General features: G+C 48.9%; 1 protein-coding gene across 4 annotated transcripts in view; it reads right to left on the bottom strand.

The window, feature by feature from the left end:
• Positions 1–292: 292 nt before the first annotated feature.
• Positions 293–17798, bottom strand: part of ALOX5 (arachidonate 5-lipoxygenase) — a 55054-nt gene continuing 37548 nt past the window's right edge. Inside the window, exons 6-14 of one of the 4 annotated variants that reach the window (XM_021710574.1) lie at positions 17131–17303; positions 12929–13075; positions 5725–5928; positions 4948–5034; positions 3322–3500; positions 2952–3073; positions 2579–2679; positions 2119–2289; positions 293–884 (exon numbers count right to left, since the gene is read on the bottom strand). In XM_021710574.1, the coding sequence (XP_021566249.1) occupies positions 705–884; positions 2119–2289; positions 2579–2679; positions 2952–3073; positions 3322–3500; positions 4948–5034; positions 5725–5928; positions 12929–13075; positions 17131–17303 (1364 nt within the window). In that variant the 3' untranslated portion in view covers positions 293–704. The remainder of the gene's footprint in view (positions 885–2118; positions 2290–2578; positions 2680–2951; positions 3074–3321; positions 3501–4947; positions 5035–5724; positions 5929–12928; positions 13076–17130; positions 17304–17798) is intronic. The other 3 variants (XM_021710575.1, XM_021710576.1, XM_021710577.1) reach the window with 3 other exon arrangements.

Below are 17798 nucleotides of genomic sequence, written 5' to 3'. Positions count from 1 at the left end.
ACCACAGAAGAAAAGGCAACAACGGAGGTTCAGATAAAACCTTAGAGAGAGACAAGGTATATTTGGGTAACCAAGGATGCCTTCACAGAGGTGGTGGCATTTGAGAGGTGGTCTGATGAGTAGGAGCTGCCTGAGAAAAGTAGAGGGGAAAGCAGCTTCTATCCAGACTTGGGTGGGGAGGCTTTGCCCGGATTAAGTCACAATGATTATGGCTTCGGGTTTTTTTTTGGTGTGGAAGGGGAGCAATGAGCTGTTTGGGGTGATTGGAACATAACATGTGGAATGAGACCTGTTTTAAATTAACCTCTATTTTTATTACAACCAATTCTTAAATCATTCAGGAGGAATTTATTTGGGCACCTATGATATACAAGAAATGGGACTAAGCATAAATAGAAAAGAAAGTAATTATCCCATGCCTCCATCTGTCAGTGGTTGGGATTTGCTGTTGCTGCTTGGTGTGGAAGTGCTGAGCTGGCATGGGCAGGGGGCAGTGCAGTCCTGCTCTGTGTAGGAGGCGTCCCTGTGGTGTTTACACACTTTGGTCAAACTGTGGGATTCCCTAAAGCCCAAAGGATAAGGAAAGGCACTAGCCTCAGAGGAAGTGAGCTGCCAGGAGCTGACCAGAGAGCCTACCAGACAGGCCTGGAGTCCAACTGGCCAGAGCAGCTGGTCTTCCCACAGAGGGCCTGGTGCAGGTGTGCTCAGATAGCCACGCTGTTGGGAATCCTGTCTGGGGACAAGTAGTAATATGGCAGCTTCTTGTTCTTGTTTCGCTCAGCAATCACACTGACGATGGCTTCGAGGTCCTTACGGAATCGTGCCATGGCCTCCTTCACAGGCTTTTCGATAAAATGCTCTTCTGGGTACATGCCCAGGAACAGCTGAGGACCCAGATATGGACAGACAGGTTAATCTGCCACCCACGTGAACGGAGAGGCCTGTTCCACCACCAGGAGCCACTCTTTAGGAAGTAAGAGAGGGAACCTCCCCATTTCCACACTCAGCTGTCTGCTGAGAGTGCAAGAAGGCAAAGCTGCTTCCAATCTGCTTCTCTAAGGAAGGCTCCGGGATTGGGGCTTCAGGGATATATTGGAAAAATAATGGTGCCCCAGCAGGTGGTTACAAAGCCGTGTAATAATGCCCATGAGTATGGAAGCTATTGGTAGTCCTAGCCACCATGGGCATGTGGCCCTGTGTTCTGCACAGGCCACCCTATGCAGCACTCCCATGTCCCACCTTGGCTCTAGGCACACAGGGGCATAGAGGATCACACCAGCCTCTCCAGCCCAGGAGGACAGAGGCAAGCCCGGTGGGGCAGGTAATCAGTAGGGGTCACCACCCTGTTAGGGTGCTGTGCTCATATGCATGCTCACACAGATGTCTGCACGTTAAAACTAGACATATCGTCAAAAACAATAAAAACAAAACTGTATTGGATTGTTAAGATCAGTTTCAGGGCTGAAAAAGTATGAGAAACATCATAGGCTAAAGATGGTGGGATTTTGGGTTTAGTTTGTGGAAGGCAATTCAGTCTCAATATTTGTTGACCAAGCAATTCCTCTTAAGAAAGTATCTGGTCATACTGAACACCCGTGCAAAGACATATACGAGGATGTCCAATGAGGGACCTACGCATTAGAAAAGACTGGAAACAGCTTAGATGCCCATCAGTCTGGGGCTGATTGAAACAGCACCATCATTCCATGCAGCGCTGAGCTACTGCCAAGGGGTTGTGTCTACCAACACACCACGTCTGTTGTTGGGTTAAACAAAATGTATGTGTCTGGAAGGAACCTAGGAAACTCTTTGAAGTTCCCTCTGAAGTCAGGGAGAAAACCACATGGAAGAGCTTTGCCAACAGCTGGGGGAGAAGGGGCGACACACATCACCTTCTGGAGCAGAACCTGTGTGCTCTCTTGCCCCGCCCACCCTGAGCTCGGTCCAGGCTCAGCCTGAGGACCTGGTGGCAGCTGCAGCCACGGGCCCTTCCAGCCTTGGAAGTCAGGATTCCTGGCCACATGTGACCAGCTTGAGCCCTGGGTCACAAAACCCTGAGGTTGAGGAATGGGTTAAACCTGGGAGACTTGGGCTGTCCCCTACCCTGCCAGGCCTCACCTCGTTTTCCTGGAACTGGCTCAGCGCCCAAACAGCGCCCAGGTGCCAGCAGGAGCGGCCGCGGTCGGGCAGCGTGTCCACGATCTGCTCGATGGTCACCACGCCCTTGGCCGTGGGCGGCGGAGCTCGCATGGTTGGGGGAGCATTGGGGATCCAAGAGCACCAGTCGTACTGCGGGACGGCCACAAACACGCGTGAGTGCCGGGGAAGCCCAGCTGACCGCCCACATGCGGCCCGCCACGCCCACACCAGCCCCTACCCCCAGGTCCGCCGCCCCTCCTCCTCCCGCCCCCTCCCCGCGGCTGGCGCCCTCAGCTGTGCTGGCAGAATCCACCCCTAAGGCTGTGCCAAGGGTCCGACAGGGAAGATGGCAGCCGGTGGCTGGAGCCAGAGGAAGAGGAGGGGGCGGGGTCGAGGGGACACTGGGCAGCTCCCGTCCAAAGGCTCCTCCCCGGCCTACCTGGCCAAAATTGACAGCGGCATGCTGCGCAGAGGCGGTGAAGATCACCACTGTCAGGTACTCGGAAAGCTTCTCTCTGCTCTTGATGGACTTGGGGAAGCCTAGGGCAGAGCCATGGGCTAGCTGAGGCCACGTGCTGGGCACCCTAACCCTCACAGTGCCTGGACTCCCACCCTAGGGTTGGAGGGCCCCGTGGGCTAGACATTCCTGGAGGGAGCGGCAGCTGGGCCAGCATTGCTGATGTTGCTCCTGAGACGTGTCCTAAGATGTCCCCAGGAGGCACCTGGTGGGCAGCTCCAGTGCTGCGGCCAGCATCCCAGGAAGAGGCAGAGGTGTGGGCAGAGCAGGAAGGAGGGCGAGAGCCAGGCCCTACCTGAGGCCTTCCTGCCCCGCATGCCATAGACGTAAACATCCTTCACGAAGTCCTGCAGCTCCTGGTCCTCCATCACTACCTGGTCACTCTCATAGTAGATGCCCACCACCTCGGCCGTGAATCTGGCTCAGGAGGGAACCAGCAGGGCATGGGTGACACAGTCAGGTCTGCTGTGCCCCATTGGTGATCCTGCTACTTACTCCTTAATGTCCGGGCTCAGGACTTGCACTATACCCCCTTTCCTCTATCAGCTCCAGACAACAGAGCCAGGGTTGCCCCCATGGAGTCAGGCAGGAGGCCTCCACTCCTCCCCCAGGATCTCCTCTTCCCACTGTGCAGCACCAGCCCCTGGCCCCCAGCAGGCACTCACTTCTTGATGGCTTCCCACACCAGGAGCCCGTCATCTCTGTAGAAGTAGTAGGGGATGTCCTCTGTGCTATCCATGCCTCGGGCCTTGATGGCCTCGGGGAAGCACAGGGAGGTGTAGGTCAGGTCCTGCATGGCCCTCTGCACCATCTGCACGTGCCCGCCACCTCCTGTGGCATTGGCCTGAAGAGGAATGGAAGAGCCTGAGTGGTGGCTCTCCTCCCCAGCTGTCTAGCCTCAGAGCTCCCTCCCCTACCATCCAGGAGAAACTGCAAGGGCAGTGGGGGGTAGGCAGGTATGCAGAGGGGCAAACCTACATCCTGTGGTAGTGGTGGGGATGTTTAATGCAGGGAGTGCTAGGGGCTCACAGGTGAGAAAGTGACAGGAAGGAGCCTTGGTCCAATCCAGTCCAAGGAGTTGAAGAGAGGCAGGTGGCAGAAGAAAGCCCAGCACTAGAGGGCCTGGGCTGTGAAGTCCTCTAGCCAGAGACCCACAAGGAGGAATTCTGGTCCTGATCTAAGTGAAATGCAGATACACATGCAAGCACACAAATACGCCTGTGTGGCTAAGACTGCGGAATATTTGAAGAAGGACTTAGGAGCTGGGGTGCTAGATATTGGTCCACGGTGGCCATTTGACCCAAGCAGAGCCGATCAGAGCTGCTCCTAGTACTTTCTGTTTAGATACCACCAGGGAGATGATAGTCACATGGGAACACGAGGCTGGGGCGCCTGTGATGAAGTCCCATCCCATGGGGTTCTGTCCGCAGCAGGGGGAGAGTATGAGGCCAACACAATTGAAAGAGAGAAAGGGGGTGCTAGCTAGTAAGTATGCACCTGGGGCGTTGTTTGAATACCTAGATCCCTTTGGTCTGAGGCTCCCTCTCTCTACTATATCCAAGTATATGAGGTAAGACATCCTATACAGCTTCAGCTGGTTTGAGGTGGGTTTTGGCATTTGCAACAGAAACAGCATCCCAACTTCAGTGATCATCTGGCCTGGTCATTAATGAGTGTGTGGGGGAAAGGAGGAAGGTCAGGGGTGAGGACCCATGTGAGGGTCCATGCTTGATAATGATGGGGACTCAAAACGAGGTGGGGCTGGCAGACTTCAAGGGAAGGGTGTGTTGTGAGCATTGAGGGCCTGAAAGGGCAGAGGGTGCAAGGCTGTGCTCAGAGTGCTGGGAGGTTCAGGGTAGGAGTGCAGGGGTGTGGCAAAGTGAGAGAGAAACATGGGTTCCTGGTACATACAAGGTCAGTGGGCCATAAAGAAGCAGGTGTCTCAGGGGGTCTGGCAGAGGAGGGGAGACCAGAGGAAGGGTGGTGAGAAATAACAGGGAGACATTATCAAGGAGGAAGACCTGGTGGTGCACTGGAGAAGAGAGCTCACCCATGGCTGGGTGGAAAGGGCTGGAAGTTGGCCGGAGGACCCAGGAGCCAGTACTTAGAGTACAGCCTCAGCGTTCAAAGCAGTCTCCAGCCTCCAGGCTCCACCCTCCTCAAGCCTCCACTCTATGGCATGCCTGGGCTGGGCTGGCCCTCTGAAAGGAAGTCTAGTCCTCAAGTGGGGCGTGGAGGTTACCAGGTAGGGCTCTTCAGGGCACTGGGAGTTGGGGGTGGAGGGTACCCACCTTGTCGAAGAGGCCATACTCACAGATGAGCTGCTCACGGGCCTTGGTGTTGATAGCGATGGTGAATCGCACGTGCGCCACTAGCAGCTGCAGGGAAGAGGAGGAGGCCTCAGAGGGCACCCTGCCAGGGCCTCCGGGATCCCCAGCACTCCCATCCCGACCCACCATGGAGGGGAAATGCTGGGTGCAGGGAGGAAATGAAGGTCAGGAGCTGATCTTCTGCTAAGTAGACGTTATTGATGGAGGCCTGGTGCCACTTTGATGCTTAACAATGACAATAATGATAAAAACAGGAATAGTTGACACTTATGTAGTGCTTAAGTATATAAGCTCTCTGAGTTTATTAACTATTTTATATCCTGACCACCATCCTGTAGGGCAGGTGTACTATTTTGATCTTTTTTATGGTGAGGAAACGGAGGCACATAGAGATTTTTTTAGCCTGCAGTCACCCCATCAGTCAGTGCTGGTAGGAAACAGGAGACGAGAGTGACAGGAGGGACAGACACAGGGATCAGCAGAGGATCACGTTAAACTCATTTGCCTTTTCAAACTCTACTCTCTGACCAATCAGGCCTCCATGTCAAGCACAGCTCTAGCCTTGTGTCCTGGGAACAGCAGGTCCCAGCTGCTCTCTTCCTTGGGGAACATTACTGATTCCCAGAACATCTCTCTAGGTATCCCTTTCTGTCACCCAATCTCAGCCACAGACTTCCTGTGGGGATGTCAGCACCCTCTTCCCTCACTGCTTCCAAGTAAAGCAGTAGCTGGCTGTACCTTGAAAATGGGGTGTACGGCGGGCAGCTGGCGGTACATGGCAATGCCAAAAACTTCAGACACCAGATGTGTACGCAGAAGGTGGGTGATGGTCTGGTGGACATGGAAGTCACTGGAACGCACCCAGATTTTGGCCAAAAGCCAATCGTATTTTGCATCCGAAGGGAGAAAAATGGGGTTCTCATCTCCTGGGATTTGGCTGAGCTGGTACATTAGAGAAAGAAAACACATTGCTGCATTTCACTCCAGACTATAGTTGTTAGAGAACCTCTTAGAAAATTCTGGAAGAATCCAAATTTCTTAAACAGTGACTTTTGGATTATGAGAAGAGCCTGGAGGGGGAAGGAGGGAGGGACCAAGGTTGGTAAGTCCTGTCCCAGTGACATTACTTACAACCCACATGACCCCGGATGACAACCTAAGCCTTTCTGAGCTCTGGCATCACCATTTGTAACATGGGAACAATAATTCCTCAGCTCACAATTAATGGGAAAATGACCTAAGGTAGCTGGCAGTGTCATATGGAATGGGCAAGCAGAGGGCAGGCAGAGGATGTGATCCCTGCCCCTCTTCCCCTCTTGCCCTTCTTGTCTGGCTCCCACACCTACTGCCTCTCCTTGGACTCCCACACTTTCCTCTCTCTCCTCTTCTCTGAAATGCTAGTGCTCCCCTTGCCTGCATGCGCCTGTCTTCTCTTCTTGCCCTTGATTTGCTCCTCCTCCTATTCCCAGGGCTTAAGGCTCTCATGCTGCTGAGTCTCCCAGATCAGGATCTGTAGCCCAGGCTCTGTCCTGAGCCCAGACCTGGGCCCAGCATCTCCCATAATACAGGCTAGACCTGTTTTCCTCTTTTCTGTTTCAACTCCACCTGGGATCATGGTGATTTTTTCTAAAATGCAAATTGTGTTATGTGAATCTCCTCTTTAAAACTACTCAGTCACCTCTTAATGGCAAAAAAAATAGTCTCCAAAATCCATGGTGATCTAGTCATTGACACCTCAGCAGATCCAGCCCCACGATCCAGCCTCCCAGTGTACCAGGCACTGGGCTCTGCTCTTGCCAGTGAAATGTCTGTAAAACCTATACGTCTGTATAACCTTAATAACCTGTAAAAGCTTGTTTGACATAAGTAATTCTCTCTTGCTAAAAACTTCCAATTTAGTTACATGCCTGCTACCCAGATGCAGCACTCAGACACAGCACCCAGACATAGCACCCAGAGGCAGTCTCCCCACCACGTGTAACCACAACGGTCCTTAGCCCCTAAGCTGTCATTTCTCCCCCTACATCCTGTCAAGCAAGCAGCAACAAGCAAACAGCAGCTGGCAAACGACCAAACTAAGCCAACTTGTAGCTACAAATTATTCCATCCCTGACTCTGACCCCCCTTAAAATGTAAGCTATGATTTCTGCCTTTAAAAGCCCTCTGCCTGCTTTACTCGGGGCTGAGAGTTCTTTGGACAGTAGTCCACTCTCAGTCGCTGGCTAAAAGACTCAAGATCTAATCTTCTGTGAGTTGGCATTTTATTTCTCGCACTCCGGTCATAACACCAGCAGTGCCAGACATCACACCCTTACCAAGTGCCGGGCACAGCCCCAGTACCTAACAGCGAGCTCTCACAGAAGTTTGCAAGTGACTGCAGGCACTGCCCATCCTTTAGATGAGGACATAAAGACAGACCACAGTGATCTAGGGCACAGATAAGGTGTCTGTGGACCAGGCAGCTAATGCATATGGGTGGGGCAGTGGAGACCCTGAGAGCTGAGACTGTTTGAAAGGGAAAAGAGTGTTGTTAAAAGTCCTTGGATCTTCTAATTCAACAATGAGGATGAGGCAGAGGAGGACAGTGGCAGGGTAGCATGTTGGCTGCGGGAACCGCAACCAAGAGCCAGGACAGGGAAGGGGTTTGGCCAGTTTGTAGGTGCTGGGAAAGACCAGTGTCACTGCAGCCGAATGGCCATGGCAGTGGAGGGAGAGCTGTTCAAGGGCATGGAGTTTTGTCACTTAGCTAAATATTGTGGAAGGTGGTCCTTGTCTGTCTCTCCTGCAATAACAGTGTTGTCCAAAAGACACATAATGTAATCAGTAACACCAGTCACACATGGAATTTTAAATTTTCAGGAAGCCATATTAGTAAAACAGGTGAAATGCAGGTTAATAATATTTGTTTTACCAAATACATCCAAAATATAATCACTTCAACAGGAAGCCAACCTAAAACTATTAAATGGTATCTTTCACATTTCCTCCCCCTATTCTAAGCCTTCTAACTTAGGTGTGTACTTGCACAGGTCTTAGTTTGGACGAGCCAAATCCCAGAGTCCTGGTGCCAGTGGTACTGGATGGAAGGGTGATAGCAGCCCCAGTGCTCCCTGAGGACTGAGGCCGTTGGAGAAATGAGGAAGAGCTGGATATGAGTTGCATACTAGGCTTGCCTGTCTGTTTACACATGGGATTAGTTGGCCACTTTTAAACATCAGACCATTTCCCATAAAAATTTGGATGATCTTGCTTTGTTGAATTAGACAATCCAAGGACTTTTAGCAACACTCTTTTCCCTTTCAAACAGTCTCAGCTCTCAGGGTCTCCACTGCCCCACAGACACCTTATCTGTGCCCTAGAGCACTGTGGTCTATCTGGCATGCTCTGAGGTACTCTCTGACATGTCCCCACATGTTGACATGTTCCTGATCGGCTCTGACATACTTCCCACATGCTCTGGGACATGCACCTGACACACTCTGGGGCCCGAGGAGACCCTCTGCTGTGTGCTAGGGGTTTATGCCTCATTTAATCTTTATCTTGACCCTGCAAGGCAAGGTATTTCTTGCCATTCCCATTTTACATGGGGGGAACTGAGACTTGGATTGGTTAAGCAGCTCTCCCAAGTCACACAAACTGATCTGGGACAGCTCAGTGCTCTGCCCATTTTGGCCCATCACACAGCCTTCTGTCTCGCTCTCCACTCTCTGTCTGGGCAGACCTCACTTGCCCTCCTCCTTGACTCTTGCACCCCAAGTTGGGTCTCCCTCCACCCATCCTTCACATCCTTCTACTCCTGTCCAGGATCTTGGCCCATCATGGGACTCCAGAATGTACCCTGAGCAACTTATTCGTTTTTGAGTAGGGAGGTAGCTTTTGTTTCTGATTAGAAAATAATAAATACTTATTGTCAAAAAAAAAAAAATTCCAGCCTCAGCAGAAGAACATAAAAAAGAAAGAAAACATCATCTCATCATCTAGCCTTGAGGGATAACCACTATATTCTGGTGAGTCCACTGCCACAGTTCTTTGCATATATGCACATTTATCTGTTCAATTTCCTATAAACTGAATGCTATTCTATTGAACATCTGTCTCTTCTTTCTTTTGCTCACCTGTCCTTTAACCTGCCCATCCCCAGTGTTCCCAATCTGGTGACACTATCCTGTGCCTCCCCATGCTCACATAAGTATCTGCTCATCCTTGCATTCATTTTACATAAATGAGACTATACCCTTTTCCTTATCCACTTCAAAGGGCTATTTGTATATTACAGATACAACTAATATTTTATTTTACCCAATACATCCAAAATATAATCACTTCAGCAGGAAGCCAACCTAAAATTATTTATCTGTCACTTGTGTTGCGGTTATTCCCTCCAATTTCTTTTTTGCCTTTTGGCTTTCTTTATGGTATATTTTACCATTCAGTTTTAAAAATATTACATAATCAAATATGTCTATCTTTTCCCTTGTAACTTTGAGGTTTCCTGGTTTTACTTCTAAAAATATCCTTATTTACCACATTATCTGTTATTCTAAATTCTTTTGCTTTTTTCATTTTCATCTTTACTTCATCTGAAATATTTGTAAATGGCATGGCAGGGGGGTCCAGCTTAGTTTTTTTCTTATGCAAAGGCAGTGTGATAGCACATTGAAATATCACCCCTTTTTCAATGAGTGGAGATACCTCTATTGTCATACATTTTAAATACCTCTGTAGGAAGATCTATTTCTGGATTCTTTAAACTGTTCCCAATTTGTTTGTCTCGTGTACAGCTTGGACTTTGAACAGTGACCTTACAGAATCCCTGAATATTCATCAAGGAAAGTTTTCCCTCTGTATGTGTGGTTTAAAAAGTAATTTATTTTTACTATCCTTAAAGATTCCGTTTTCTATATGGATCTTTAAATTATTTTATTCAGTTTTCTTATCTTTTTAGTTCCCTCCTCACACCCTCTTCCCAAAAAAGAAAAAAATCTGACTGAAATTTTAATTGAAAGCACGTTAAGGTTGCATAATAAAATTTGGTAGAACTGACATTTTTATGATACAGTTTTCCTATTCAGTATCAAGTCAGGGTTAAGATTTCATTGTACTCCTTTAAAAATGATTTTTATGATTTTTCTTTATATGGACATTATATTTTATCATTAGCATGGACAAAGCTGTTGGTTTTTTTTAGCAGTATATTTATCTAGACACTTCACTAAATGAACTTGTTAATTCTAGTAGCTTTTTAAAAAACTGGAATCTCTTGTGTTTTCTAGATCCACCATCATATCATTACCAGAAAAGATACTCTTCCCTGGTCTTTTACAATACGTTTATTATTATCTTGTTTTACCACATATGATAGGGCCTCTAAAACAATGTTGAATAACAGCATTCTCATTTATGATTTTAATGGAAATGAGGAGTTATACCTTTTTGAGGTTTGCTGTTGTTATCATAGGTAAGTAGGTTCCTCCTATATTATTTCAATTTTTATTAGTTATGGTTATTACATGTTATTAAATTTTCTTTTAGTTCAGTTGATATAATTATACATTTTATCCTTATTGGCATAATGAATTATGCTGGTAGCTCACTTGATATTGAAATATCTGGAATAAACTCAGTTACTGAGTATATTAGTTTATTACACTGTTGAATTCACTTTGCTATTAGCAATCATCTTTAGATTTCTTTTTAAATCTTTATGTGTGACTTGGATTGGTTTTCAGCCTTCTTTTGAAGCCTGCCTGTATCCAGTTTCAGAACTAAGGCTATGCCAGCTTCATTGAATGAAAGTGGCTTAAACGGCTCTAGAAATATCTGCTAATGGTTGACTGACCTCAGCTGCTTACTATATGGGCCTCTTTCCAATCACTTATACAGAAGTTGGTCTATTTCTTCTAATTTATCTTTTTCTAGGTTTTATCCATTTCCTATAGTTTTTATTTTCATATTTGTTGTTAAAAATCTGTAATCACAATCTCAATCTCTCTCTCTCTCTTCCTCTGTCTCTGTCTCAGTTTCTGTCTCTTTCTTTAGAAATAGGGTCTCACTATGTTGCCTAGGTTGGAGTGCAGAGGCTATTCACAGGCATAATAATAAAGCAATGCAGCCTCAAACTCCTGACCTCAAATGATCCTTATGCCTCAGCCTCCTGGGTAGCTGGGACTATAGGCACACCACACCTTGCCTGGCCATACTTACTCTTTTTATTCTCTTCTTATTCTGAATCTTATTTGCTCTCTTTCTTTCTTCCATCAATCTCATGAAAAGGTTATTTATTTTTTGAGAACTTTCAGAGAACCAGATTTTGGATTTGTTATCCTCTGGCTTTCATTTGCATGGGTCTTTATAGTTTGCAAAGTTTTCATTTTCAGGAGAGGAAAGAGACAGGAACATTCTGTGGCTTGTCCAAGATCCCACAGTCTGTTAGCAAAAGGTAGAGCTAGGATTTAAGCCAGGCCCCAGACTCTGGCCACTCCAAGAGGTCTCTGGGACAAGACTTCTTTGGAGACACCTGTCAGTGGCAACTGGCTCTCTCCTGGGGTCACCAGTGATGTTTCCTTCTCTTAGGTCACCTGTCCCTTTACCTGCTGCTTTATCTTAGGCATTGGACTTCTCTCTGAGAACAGACTGGGAATTCTTCTCCCCCTAGGAGACTGGGGGGGCATGGAATCTTGAGCCTGGCTTGAATACCAGCTCTGTAGTTGGCTGTGTCCAACTCAGTTTTCTTACCTGGGTAAAATGATTGACATCAGTAGTGTCCACCACCTCAGAGGGTTGTGGTGATAATTATATGAATAAAGATAATTCCTAGTCTGAAACCCTAGTGGCCAAATGGGCTTCAGAGTCCAGAACTTTTAGGATTTTAGCAGTGTGTATATTTCATTATATGATATACTCTCTCCCACCCCAAGTCTGGGACAACATAATATTTTACAATCAGACAGAGTAGTGTTTCCACAGTAATCCATATGCACATCACATTGAATGGAACAAAGCCTCTAAACAACCTCTCCTATTGGTTTAAAGAAGGTTTGTTTACAATGAATTTGCTGCAAAGTTTTGACATATGTAAAAGTTTTCAGAATGTTTTAGATTTCAGAAACAAGGATAAGGGATTGTGGACTATGCAGGTTAACATTTAGGATAGTCTTGGCTTGTGGTTAGTGCCTGACAAATCAGCTGCTATTATACCCATAGCACCCAGGGTCTGGTTCATGGATGTTGTTTGAGAAATGCTCATCAGCCCGCTCCCCACGGGGGCCCCTGTACAGTCCCTTACCACTCTCAGGGACCTATATACAGGCCTGGCCCTGGTCCCCACTGTCTGCACACCAGCTTCCACAGTGTAGCAGCGAGCTGGTGCCAAGAGTGAGGGAAGATGAAGTCCTGTGCCCGCCCGCCTCTTCCCCAGGTTGTTCCCTTCCTCCTCTCAACATGGAAAATGTTGAGCGACTGCCCAGCGTGGTAGTTTAATGAGAAGAAAGTTGAGGCTAGACAAAATAGGTAAGTCAGATACTAAAAAGTGGTGCCGCAGATACCAAAAAGTGACGCAGAGTCCTTGGTAGACACAAGAATCCAGCTCAGCTCACAGCTTACCTGCCTGGCCCCTGACAACATCTTAATTTGGGGTCCCTAGTAAGGGTACTGGGGTTGGGATTGCAGAATGTCATCCAAGGGCAGGTCCTCCACGGCACACCTTGCCCAGCCAGGAGTTTTTCAAGACTTGTCTTAGAGAGTGGAGACCTCTCTGTCCCTGTGGACAGTCCTCGGCTATGGACAGCTCACCCCGGGGCTGGCAGGAAGCCCTAGTGTCTTGGGAGGCAGAACTACCTCCTCCTCCTGGTGGTACAAATGGAGCCACCCAGGAAGGTCCTTCCCAAGTCCTGGACCATGGAGGACAGAGTTCCCCAGAAAGACTTGGAGCCAGGCAACCTACCTGGATGGCAATGGGGACGATCTTGTTGGCCAGGTTCTTATACAGCAAGCAGATGGGCGCAGCCAGGAACTGGAGTGTGCAAGGGTCTGTTTTGTTGGCATCGATGCCATCCAGCAGCTCAAAGTCCACGATAAAAATATTCCCTTGCTGCAGGAGGCAGAGAGATGTGTTCAAATCAGGCTCAGCAGAGATGGACTCAAGAATCAGGCCTAGGGGGGAAGGTGACAGCTTTTGCGGGCCCCCTCTCCCTTTCCTGCAACTTAGTGACATTCCAAGTTTATAGTTCTTCTCTCCTCGGACTGACTGATCATATCTGGCATTTTCACAAGTTGTGGTGTTTTTTGGTAAGGTGAAGGAATGGCAGCATTTGTTGCTCCTGAAACCTGCTTGACCCTCATGAAAAATGTTGAGACTATCCAGGGTGGCAGTTTAATAAGAAAGCAGAGGTTAAACGAAATAGATAAGTCAGATACCAACAAGTGGTGTAGCAGGTAGCAAAAAAAGTGATGTAGAGTTCAAAACAGGGCAAACTCAGCCAGGTCAGAGCCAAGGACAAGAGCCTTGGGAGAAAAGGGAGGACGTTTCTGTAGGGGCATGGTGTCCTCTACAGGGGGCGGGGGAGGGTTTGCAGAGCTAAGAATGGGGTCTACAGAAGAAGAGGAGTCTTCAGGGGTAGGGTCTGCAAAAGCAGAGGGGGAAAACGTGTGCAATGGGGGCCTGCTGGGGCTGAGAGGGAGGTCTGCAGGGTTGGCATGTTTTGCACTGGTCTGAGGCTGGTGACATGGAGGGTCATTGGTGGGGATTCATCAGGTTTGCTGACACATCGAATCCATGCCCTTTCCTGTAGTTGTTGCACTTCAATACAAAACTAAGGTGCCTGTGATTTGGGGAGGTAGTAACACCGCACTGCGAGTCCTCCAGAGGGAACCCCACAGGAGTGCTGAGCCAGAACAGGAAGCCTTCAGGCTGGGGTCAAGGTCGCCCCTTCTGAAGCCTTTTCTATCCCCAGCGAGTGTTGCCGGAATGGATGAGGGTCCTAGTTGGGGAGGAGTCTGCGATGTCGGAAGGGGTCTGGGACATCGGGAGATATTCCAAAGCGGCCACCTGCAGCTCAGGTGACTGTGAATGGCCAGATGCTCAGTCGACTGCGCGCTGCACCGACTGCGCATGCGCAGGAATCCCTGGCTGCGGGGCTCCCCTGAGGACGGAAGCTGCCCACGCTTGACACAAGGGAGCTCAGAGCCTGACCAGTGCCCTCCACCTTTTCGTCGTCTGACACCAAGGATGAGCTCAGAGCGTCTACTGCAATGCGTGGGGGATTCTCCCCAGGGGCCATTGGAACACCTTGTCAAGGATGTGGAGACCGGGGGGCTGGTCGTGCGCAGGGATGACAGGGCTTCCGGGACGGCTGAACAACTGGACTTTGAGAGACTACTACGCAGAAGGAATGGCTTGCTAATTAAATCTTGAGAGGACCCAGACTGGTTAACTGAATGACCCACTAAAGAGAGGCTCCAGGAGGAGCGCACAACATGCCAACTCTGTGGACCCCCCTCCCTGCCACCGAAACCAGGATGCTTGAAAGTTGGGCCCCTAGTCTGGGACATTTCCGTTATCCCAAGCCTCCTTTTCATCTTTCTGAAAAGGGGGCAGGCCCTCAGTTCTGACATTCTAGGATTCTGCGGTAGACATTTTTGTTCTTGCCTGTCCAGGGTCTCTGTCCTCTTTGAGTCAGCATATTCCATTCTCCTGGCCATGGCAACTGGTTCAGGGAATTATCTCCCAACTCAACCTGAGTCTATGAAGATGGGCCCTAAAACATTTTTCTGGGAGTTTTTGAAAATAAGATCTTTCTGGGAACGGATGGTGTTTGCTAAGTTAGTGAAAGGTAAATCTGAAGCTGTTGGTGATCATTTTTACTTCCACATAAGTAGACCCTCTTTTTTTTTTTTTTGAGTTGGAGTCTCACTCTGTCACCCAGACTGGAGTGCAGTGGCCACTCCTGGCCACCGCAGCCTCGACCTGCTGGGCTCTGGCGATCCTTCTGCCTCAGCCTTCCAAGTAGCTGGAACTACAGGTGCGCACTACCATGCCTGGCTCATTTTGATTTATTGTAGAGATGAGGTCTCACCAAGTTGCCCAGGCGGGTCTCGAACCCGCGGGCTCAGGCAATCCACTCACCTCAGTCTCTCAAAGGCGTGGGATTACAGGCTGAGCCACCGAGCCCGGCTAGTAGACCCTCTTAAGGAAAGAGTTCACCAGAGGCAAAGAATTGAGAGATAGAGTGCCAGTGGATCATATGAGCCTTGGGCCTGCTATTCCTGAGCTAGCTTTGCTTTTTATTGTTACCTGAGTCAGTACATTCTTGGATAAAGCCAGTTTGAGTTGATTTTTGTGATGTGAAACCAAAGAATCCTAAAATAAAGTCTAAGAACTAAAACAGAATTGAAGAGCTGAAACAATGAACCAAATTACAGGGATGTAATTTATCTATCTATATTTTTAAAAATTGCACAGGTAGAATTTTTTAAAATTACAATTTAGCAGTTTTAGTAGGCCACAAGCTTACTAGAGCACTAAAACGCTGCCAGTGACAGGTAGCATGAATGACTATGGGAATTAAGAATTATGCTGGTGCATAAGAGATGGGACGGTGTGTGTTTAAGAGTCTGGATAGTGAAGGGTGGATCAGCTCAAAGGAAAGATGACCCATAGCCCACCTTCCCTAGAGGTGGCAGGGACTCCTCAGGGGCAAAGCTGTCACCCTGCCCGGGTGCTGAGGAGGGGCCCCTCTTTGGGTGGCTGAATGCACAGATGACTGCTTCCTCTTCTAGGATTCTGTCTTTTAAGGTTCTATGGTTCTCTGACTTGAAGTTTGAAAACTAAGCCACCAAATCAATGTGACTATATCTAGCAATTAAATCTACAGAGGAATACTGCTCTGTGTGTGTGTGTGCATGTTGTTGTTGTTATCAGTTGTCCATGTGACCAGGTAGTATTCTGGGCCCAGTCAGGTCCATGAGGAAGGGGCTAGGGCTGCCTGCACTAAGGCAGGGGATTTTCCTGGAGACATCAGCTAGGCGGGTGGCCCTCCGGGGTCAGGTGGGCAGGATGTTGGGGCTGGGAGGTTTATCCCCAGATGGTACCATCCATCCCTCTCTGGTTGGGGCCCTGAGACAAGCTGTGCATGAAAGATGGGTGACTGGAAGCAGCAAAGCCCACCTGGACGCCTGAGGGTAGGTGACAGGGGTTGGGCCTTGGGAGGCCCAGTTGTGCTGGTTTTAGGGGAAAGAAGAAGACTGATGGGCAACTGAGGGTCAGTTCCTGTTGCTGAGTCCTGCCAGATCCAGGTAGAGTCAGTTAGAACTCCTTTTGTCTCAAGGTGAGATCAACCTTGTAACCTAAGGATACTGAGCCTGCAGGTGAGGGCTGGGAGAGGGTGAGGCAGGAGCAATGAGAAAGGCAAAAATTCCATCAGGGATTCCTCACTTCTTGGTTTTTTTTAATGGTATGTTTTGCCTAGGCTGGAGTGCAGTGGTGTGATCATAGTTCACTGTAACCTCTAAATCTTGTGCTCAAGTGATTCTCCTTTCTCATCCTTCGAAGTAGCTACAGGCATGAACCACTATGCCTGGCTAAATTTAAAAAAAAAATTTTTTTGTAGAGACGGAGGTTTCTTTATGTTGCCCAGGCTGGTCTTGAACTCCTGACTTCCAATGATCCTCTTACCTGAGTAGTTGGGTGCAGGTGTGAGCTACTGCAACTAGCCCATTTTTTTCTTCTTATACAAGGTCAGCTCTTTCTTCAGTTGCAAGGTGGGTAACAATTTGATGACTGTGTGTATAAAGCATTGGTCATAATGCCTGCCCTGTCACAGGCCCCTAGTCAGGGATAACTCTTGTAATTATTGATACTGATATTCAAAATGTTGATATGTTCTCAGATGAAAACATCTCAGAGAAATATCCCTTTAATCCTCCTCTGACATTGCTCAAGACAGTCTGCATAATGCCCAGAGCCCTTGTCAAGCGCTGCTGCCAGGACAGGAAAGAGGCCACTCCATCAAGGGTGGCTGATATCGTGCCATCAACCAGCCCAGCCTGAGTTAGCATCCTGGGGGTGTGCAAGCACTGGCCAGCAGGAAGTGGCTTCCACCTGACAATGTGTGGCCTTGGCCACTTCCCCAGTCCATCAAGCCCTACCTGGACCTCCTGCTCCAAGCTAAGCTGCCGCTCCAGGCTGCAATCCACCATCTCCGTGGTCACTGGGAGCTTCTCTGGCAGCTCCGTGCAGCGCCGGATCAACACAGGGTTGCAACCGTTCAAGAACTGGTAGCCGAACATAAGGTCTTCTTGCCAGTGATTCATGACCCGCTCTAGGGGGAGAGAAGCAGGCCCCAACCTGACCTCAGAGTCAAGGGCAACCAATGCCACAGCCCTCCTGAACCTGTCTGAGAGCAGAGTCCATGCTGGGTCTCCTTTCCCAGGCACTCATGGCTGGCTGGTTGATCAGGGGTTCCATTCACTGTGCCCAACTGCTGCCCCCAGCCTGTCACTGGATCAGGCTGTGTTTCCACCTCATCCTCATTGAGCTGGTCCCTAGTGGCTCAGATGGCTTCAGGGGCACCCTTCTCTCAAACACTTGGGTCCTTTAGCCAAGCAAAGAGGGGTCCAGGATAGAGGGAGAAAGAAAGGAGTGGAGGGTAGTGCCAGGGTGGGGATTGCTGGGGGGAATTTGCCAAGGCTGGTTCCCCAGGTGATTTCTTTCTTTTTTTTTTTTTTGAGTTGGAGTCTCACTCGTCACCCAGACTGGAGTGCCGTGGCCGCTCCCGGCCACCGCAGCCTCAACCTGCTGGGCTCCGGGGATCCTT

Source organism: Carlito syrichta, unplaced genomic scaffold (genome assembly GCF_000164805.1).
Source record: "Carlito syrichta isolate Samal-C Ts95f unplaced genomic scaffold, Tarsius_syrichta-2.0.1 Scaffold290103, whole genome shotgun sequence".
In the NCBI taxonomy this organism is placed as follows: domain Eukaryota; kingdom Metazoa; phylum Chordata; class Mammalia; order Primates; family Tarsiidae; genus Carlito; species Carlito syrichta.
The sequence above is the reverse complement of the archived record's forward strand: the minus strand, read 5'-3'. Positions and strand labels throughout refer to the sequence as shown.